The sequence below is a fragment of the Phocoena sinus genome, chromosome 1, assembly GCF_008692025.1.
Source record: "Phocoena sinus isolate mPhoSin1 chromosome 1, mPhoSin1.pri, whole genome shotgun sequence".
Lineage (NCBI taxonomy): Eukaryota > Metazoa > Chordata > Mammalia > Artiodactyla > Phocoenidae > Phocoena > Phocoena sinus.
The window spans coordinates 90,599,880-90,606,404 of NC_045763.1; the positions used below are offsets into that span (position 1 = coordinate 90,599,880).

Consider the following 6,525-nt stretch of genomic DNA (forward strand, 5'->3'; position numbering starts at 1 on the left):
GGCAGCTGCCCACCTCCTCAAAGACCTCACCACTGGCCAGAATCTAGGACACAAGGCCTGATTTTGCGCCCAGTTGAGTGAGGGGAACCCCCGCCCAACACCTCGCCTGGAGCTGGCCCATTTCACTGCGCGCCCCGAGAAAGCCACTTTCTGCCCCTCAGACCGCAAGTTTCGAGGCAGCAGCGGGATGGGGGTGAGAGATGGAGGCGGGCAGAAGGGGAGGAACCTCCCGGGCCATTCTCCCTCCCAGGCTGCTCTCCTCCTCCATACCTCTGGCAGCCCCTTCCCAGCCTCTCCTCCCCCAGAACGCAGCCGGGACTCGCGGGGTCGCGGCGCCTGTTTCCCCTGCCTCCGCAGACGCGGCCGGGGCCGGAGAGGAGGGCGGAGCCCGGCCACAATCACCGGACTCCAATCCCCCAAGGGCTGCGGGGCTGGGGGACCAGAGAGGTGCACTACCCACGCCAGGCCGTCCTCTGTCCCTTAAGACTTTTCTGGAGAAAAGCTTCCAACAGCTCTTCACCTCCTCCCTTTTCTAAGGCGCGGGAGAACGGTCTCCACCGCCCAGGAGCGGCGGATTTCAGCGCGAGGGCCGAGATTTATACATTAAGAGTCCTGGGGGCACCAGGCTCCGCCCCTTTTCGGGTTTTTTTTTTTCTTTCTTTTTTTGGTTGCCTGTGGGGAAGGAGGGGTTCTTCTTGTATGTGTGTTTCTGCCCCAGATCTTTCCTGGACAGTGAGTCTCAGCAGCACTGATCACGGTCTTCAGCCGCGGGCGGAGGGCGTGTGGGGTTGAGGCACTCACTCCTCCCTGTCTCTTCCTAAAGAAGCCACTCAGCCTCAGCGGGGCGCTCGGCGACTTCAGCTGACCGGTCGGCCGGGCCGCGGCGAGCGCGCTGGCCATTGGAGTGCGCGGCTGCGGAGGGAGGGGACCCCGACTCGAGTAAGTTGAGAACGCGGCGCGCTCAGTCGGGGGCAGCAGCAAGATGCCGAGCGTGCCGTGCAGACCCGGAGCTCCCCGAACGCAGCTTCGTCCAGCCTGAGCCAGGTAGGGAGTGCGCGCGGAGGAGCATCGCGGCGGGAGGTCTTCAGAGGCAGAAACAAAATTTTTAAACCGGAATGAAGCAAAACGAACACTTTTAAAACATCTGTCTGTGGGTGCTGAAAACAAGCATCTCTGGGCTACTAAGGAGACCAACCGGATCGGATTGTTCTTGGCGCACTTGTGACTTAACAAAGTTTGGAAAAGGGTTAAGTTCCCATTGTAGAACCGTCTGGGGTTGGGAGATAGCGGGAGCTGTGGTGGGTCGGAGGAGAGGCGCTTATTCTGGGAAATCCTATAGACAAAGACCGGGGGAGGTGGGGTAAGGGCTTAAACTTGCACTGGCGAGCGAGCGGGGTGTGGAATTAGATGAGGGAAACGCGGAGCTACTGGGCGCGAGCTGCCTCTGCAGTCCTGGGAATTGCTGGAATTGCTGTCGCCTCGATGACTCCACTTTTATCGCATTTGCTACGTTACCTTGAAACATTTCAACAACTCTCGGGTAGACTCCTGATCACCAGTGCCACGTTTCATTCCCCCCACACTTTCTAGTTCTATGAGAGGAGGCAACGTGTTGGGGAAGAGCAGTGAATAAAACTGCCCGCGCTAGTTTAGCAATGCACCGACAGACTTCTGTTTGTGTGAGTTTCTGGAGAGCAATTTGGCATTTGGAATTTGGAATGCAGTGGCATGTATTTTTATCACTTGTAGTTTAACTTCTCTTTTTGTGTGCGTGTTTTGGCTATATCCACAGTAACTAAAAATACTCCTTTTGCAATCAACGAATGTACGGCACTTCTGGGATTTATTGCAATATCTTATGAATGATTTTCACTGAGTACCCTTATATTTTCTTGCACTGGCTCGCAAGAAAAAAAAAAGAAGAAGAAGAAGAAAGAAAAGGCTGTTGCTTCACGGAGGCGCTAAGCTTTCCTGTTTACCGCAAGGCCAGGGCGGGCTTGGCTGCCCACACCATGCTGCGCCTTCGGACCCTAAGCACACCTGCTCCTAGGGAGTTATTAATAGAGCCCAAAAAGTGACTGACGCTGTCAAATGGTTTTCGTGCAAACCTAATTTCTTGCATGGCAATTAGGAGGTGGTTTTAGCTGGGTGGTGGTGGAGGGCAGAGGTGTGCGTCTCCGCCCTCACATTGGCGGTTGAGGCTCTTCGAAGGAGAGACCAGAAGCTGGTGGTGAGCCCGCCGCCGAGCGGGTGAACGCTTCAGAGACTCTTTCGACTGCGGCTGGAAACCTTGTGGGGTGGGAGCAGCGTTGGGCGGAGGTGGGGGGGGGGGGTTGAGGAGGCAAGAGTGGGGATAAATGGGGTTCACTTTTCCAATTTTCCCATTTTCCATTTAAGTGGATGTAACCATAGGGGGCGATTTTCGTCTTGTCGCGTCGGAATTTTCAGTTTGGGTACATTTTTGTTTTTTCTCCTTTTCTTTCTTCCCCTTCTTCCTTTTTTTTTTTTTTTCTTTGCAAGAAATGAGAGTTTGATTTCTTTTTTGTTTTCTTTAATCCTTCTTCCTGCACTCTCCCCAAGTTTCTTTAAAACAAATCAACAGCAAGAAAACTGGAGCAGTACCTTTCTTAGAATGAATGACGCCAGTGTGCTGTGGCTTTTTCCCTGACTCTCTCTTTGTGATTTGTTTAAGGCTGCGGTTTCTGAGGCTCTCTCCAGCCACGGAAAAGCTGCACAAAAAAGCCTGGATCTCTCTCGCTCAACCACCCCCGCTGCCAGTGAAGGCTCTCTCCGCCTCGCCCTCTAGCGTTCATCTGGAGAAGTACCGCCCCGGGCTCCTGGGGACAGCGCGCATCATGGGGTCCACCAACATCCCTCTGGTCAAGGCCCTCCGCAGCTCTGTCTCCGACTATGTCAACTACGACATCATCGTCCGGCATTATAACTACACGGGAAAGCTGAATATCGGCGCGGACAAGGAAAACGGCATTAAACTGATCTCAGTGGTGTTCATTCTCATCTGCTGCTTTATCATCCTAGAGAACATCTTTGTTTTGCTGACCATTTGGAAAACCAAGAAGTTCCACCGACCCATGTACTATTTTATTGGCAACCTCGCCCTCTCAGACCTGTTGGCAGGAGTGGCTTACACAGCCAACCTGCTTTTGTCTGGGGCCACCACCTACAAGCTAACCCCCGCCCAGTGGTTTCTGCGGGAAGGGAGTATGTTTGTGGCCCTGTCTGCCTCCGTGTTCAGCCTCCTAGCCATTGCCATTGAGCGCTATATCACCATGCTGAAGATGAAACTCCACAATGGGAGCAACAGGTTCCGCTCCTTCCTGCTCATCAGTGCCTGCTGGGTTATCTCCCTCATCCTGGGGGGCCTGCCCATCATGGGCTGGAACTGCATCAGCACGCTGCCCAGCTGCTCCACAGTGCTGCCGCTCTACCACAAGCACTATATCCTCTTCTGCACCACGGTCTTCACTCTGCTCCTTCTCTCCATCGTCATCCTGTACTGCAGGATCTACTCCTTGGTCAGGACTCGGAGCCGCCGTCTGACTTTCCGCAAGAACATTTCGAAGGCCAGCCGCAGCTCTGAGAAGTCGCTGGCACTGCTGAAGACCGTGATTATCGTCCTGGGCGTCTTCATCGCCTGCTGGGCGCCACTCTTCATCCTGCTTCTGCTGGACGTGGGCTGCAAGGTGAAGACCTGCGACATCCTCTTCAGAACGGAGTACTTCCTGGTGTTGGCTGTGCTCAACTCTGGCACCAACCCCATCATTTACACTTTGTCCAACAAGGAGATGCGTCGGGCCTTCGTCCGGATCATGTCCTGCTGCAAGTGCCCCAGCGGAGACTCCGCCGGCAAATTCACACGACCCATCATCGCCGGCATGGAATTCAGCCGCAGTAAGTCAGACAACTCCTCCCACCCTCAGAAGGATGATGGGGATAACCCAGAGACCATTATGTCTTCTGGAAACGTCAACTCTTCTTCCTAAAAGTGAAAACTGCTGACCCATGGGGAGCTTGCATGGTTGCCCACCACCCCAGTGTTTGGAAAAAAACCCAACAACTCTGTGCCTCTGCTGCTGCCAGGCAGGAGCTGTCTCAAGCCAGAGGGAGGGAGGGGGAGCTTAAGAACAGCCTGGTGGTGCCTGGTGTTGGTGGGTAGACTTAGTTCCTGTGAACAATGCACTGGGAAGGGTGGAGATCAGGTCCTCGCCTGGAATCTATTTCCTCCCCTCGCTGGAGCTTTGATTTTGCACTGAGCCAAAGGTCTAGCATTGTCAAGCTCCTGAAGGGTTCATCTGGCCCCTCCTCAAAGACTAATGTCCCCGTGTGAAAGCGTCTCTGTTGGGAGCTTTGAGGAGATGTTTTCTTTCACTTTAGTTTCCAGCCCAAGTGAGTGTGTGCACTTCTGCTTCGCTAGGTATGCTCTGCATATCCTACCCTCCCTTCCCCTTCACACCCCTCCTCAGAATTCCTTTACTTTATATTTTAACTACCTGGCATTCAGAGTTGGGAGTGTGGCACGGTCCATTTCTTGATGATGTGTAGCAGGTAGGCTGTGTCCAGCAGGTAGACTGTGGTGGAGATGGTTTGGAAATGTAAAGCAATTTCACTTGCGGAAGCCAAAGTTTCCACGTAAGCTGGATGAGTGGTTTTGATTTTAGTTGCAGTCACTTTAAAAAAAAAAAAAAAACCTTTGCAATGAAATGTATTACAGTATATCCACCATGGCTGAAAACTGCATTAGGAAGTCCAATTTATTTAAATGACATCAGCCAGGATCCTTAGTGTCATAGGAGAAACAAACAAGCAAAACAAGGTGAAAACTGACTGGGGGGTGACTTTGTAAACCAAGAAAGATTTCTTAACGAATTTGTCTAACAAATACAGCATCTGTCTTTGGCACTTTCGTTGATGTTTCTTTCAGAGTGTTGTGTGAATCATTTCAACCAACAGGATGGCTGTATTTTGTTGTGTTAAAAGTACTTTTTTAATAATTTTTGAATGTATTTGTTTCAACATTTTATTGGATTTTCCTAACCTGTGTTAACACCATTGAATGTGTATTTCTTCAGAAAATACCATCCTCTTGTGCCCTTAAAGCATTACTTTAACTGATAGGGAACATAAGAAGTTTTTCAGTACATTAAATAGTTAATTGAAGATGTGTATAAATGTCGCAAAGAATAAAAATATATTGGTGTCTGTTTAGTGTGGTTTCCAGTGCAATTAAACCGAGAAATGTCTTTTTTTAAAAAAAAAAAATAGTATTTAATAGGTTTCTGACAATGTGGATCATTTTGCACATAGCTTTATCAACTTTTAAACATTAATAAACTGATTTTTTTTTAAAGATTCCTTTGTGAAGAGCATTTTTAAAAAAATAATTATTAAGACATTCTATTTGACTATGTGCCTCTTCAGAATCAGTTAAAGGCAAATTTCTGTTATTCTTTAGAGGATTTTACCCTGATAAACTAGGGTGTGAAAAAAGAATGTGGTTTGTTTAGAAACCACTTTTTTTTTTCAGGAAGAGAAACTTCAATAACTTAACATTGAAGAGTAGTAAAGAATGAGATGAAAACCACCAGCTTCTAAATACCACATTGACAAGTAAATGTAATTGTTTGAGTTTTAAATGACATTCAAGCCAAACTAAATTAAGTACAATAATTCTGTCTTAAAACGTGAGTTTTAAAAGAAATAATGTACAACAATATGGTTGTAAATCAAAGTTAAATTATGACACTCAATGGTCAGTTCACACCCATCCCTAGAAGCTTACATTCTTGGCTTGCCATCAACATACTGGGGAAGTGGGGATATGGCTATGGGAGATTATATCAAATTACTTAATTCTTTCAGGACATTGTCTTGGCTTCTCCCAGTCTACCCACTGAACAATATAAAACTGTACATTAGAATAAAGTTACAAGTTGTAGAATGTTGGCTGAATAGCATACCTCTTTTCTCTGAAAATTTTTGATTCATAGTATCTGAAAGCTTTAACATCCCTAGTCAATTTCTCCAACTATAAAATGGCAAGCCTCACAAAATTTTTAATTCTTGTTTTGATATTTCCATCTTCATTGGGGGTTACATAGAAGTACTTTGGTGTGTTTGCCTCTTCAGTGCTATTGTTAACTTTCAGAATTTGTGCTTTCAAGTGTCATTGAATATGCACAGGACACAGTTGGGACACGAAGATAAACCTCACCTAATAGAGTAGATGTCATTTCTGGGTAAAGTTAACTGTGGGAAACAGAAGCGTGTTCACTAAGGAAACCTTAGGTCACAACCTCCAGTTTCCTGAAGGAAATGCCAAAAATGCTCCGAAGACAAAAGACTGGAAACAAACTGGAATGTCTCTATCCATCTGTCTGCTGAGGCGGAAGGAATGAATTCATGTTACACTCACTTCCCAGACCTTTCGTTACAGAATCAAGCATAATGGAAAAGCGTGTCCACTTTGTGTTTCTATGGAAGATAAAGTGGTTGTACTCTTGGACT

General features: G+C 48.1%; 1 protein-coding gene across 4 annotated transcripts; it reads left to right on the forward strand.

Moving 5' to 3' along the window:
* Nucleotides 1-291: 291 nt before the first annotated feature.
* S1PR1 (sphingosine-1-phosphate receptor 1) lies at nucleotides 292-5,370 on the forward strand. 4 transcript variants are annotated; one of them, XM_032651059.1, is made up of 2 exons: nucleotides 292-1,044; nucleotides 2,693-5,370. In XM_032651059.1, exon 2 carries the CDS (start codon nucleotides 2,856-2,858, stop codon nucleotides 4,002-4,004), a length of 1,149 nt encoding a protein of 382 aa, XP_032506950.1. In that variant the 5' UTR covers nucleotides 292-1,044; nucleotides 2,693-2,855; the 3' UTR covers nucleotides 4,005-5,370. The 4 variants fall into 4 exon arrangements, with proteins under 4 accessions (XP_032506950.1, XP_032506957.1, XP_032506940.1 ...); XM_032651066.1 differs by lacking the exon at nucleotides 292-1,044 and adding an exon at nucleotides 2,144-2,297; XM_032651072.1 differs by lacking the exon at nucleotides 292-1,044 and adding an exon at nucleotides 2,350-2,453.
* Nucleotides 5,371-6,525: the final 1,155 nt, after the last annotated feature.

Bases quoted from the DNA above. Each gene is read 5' to 3' on its own strand.
- S1PR1 (XM_032651049.1), top strand. From the start codon at position 2,637: ATGACGCCAGTGTGCTGTGGCTTTTTCCCTGACTCTCTCTTTGTGATT.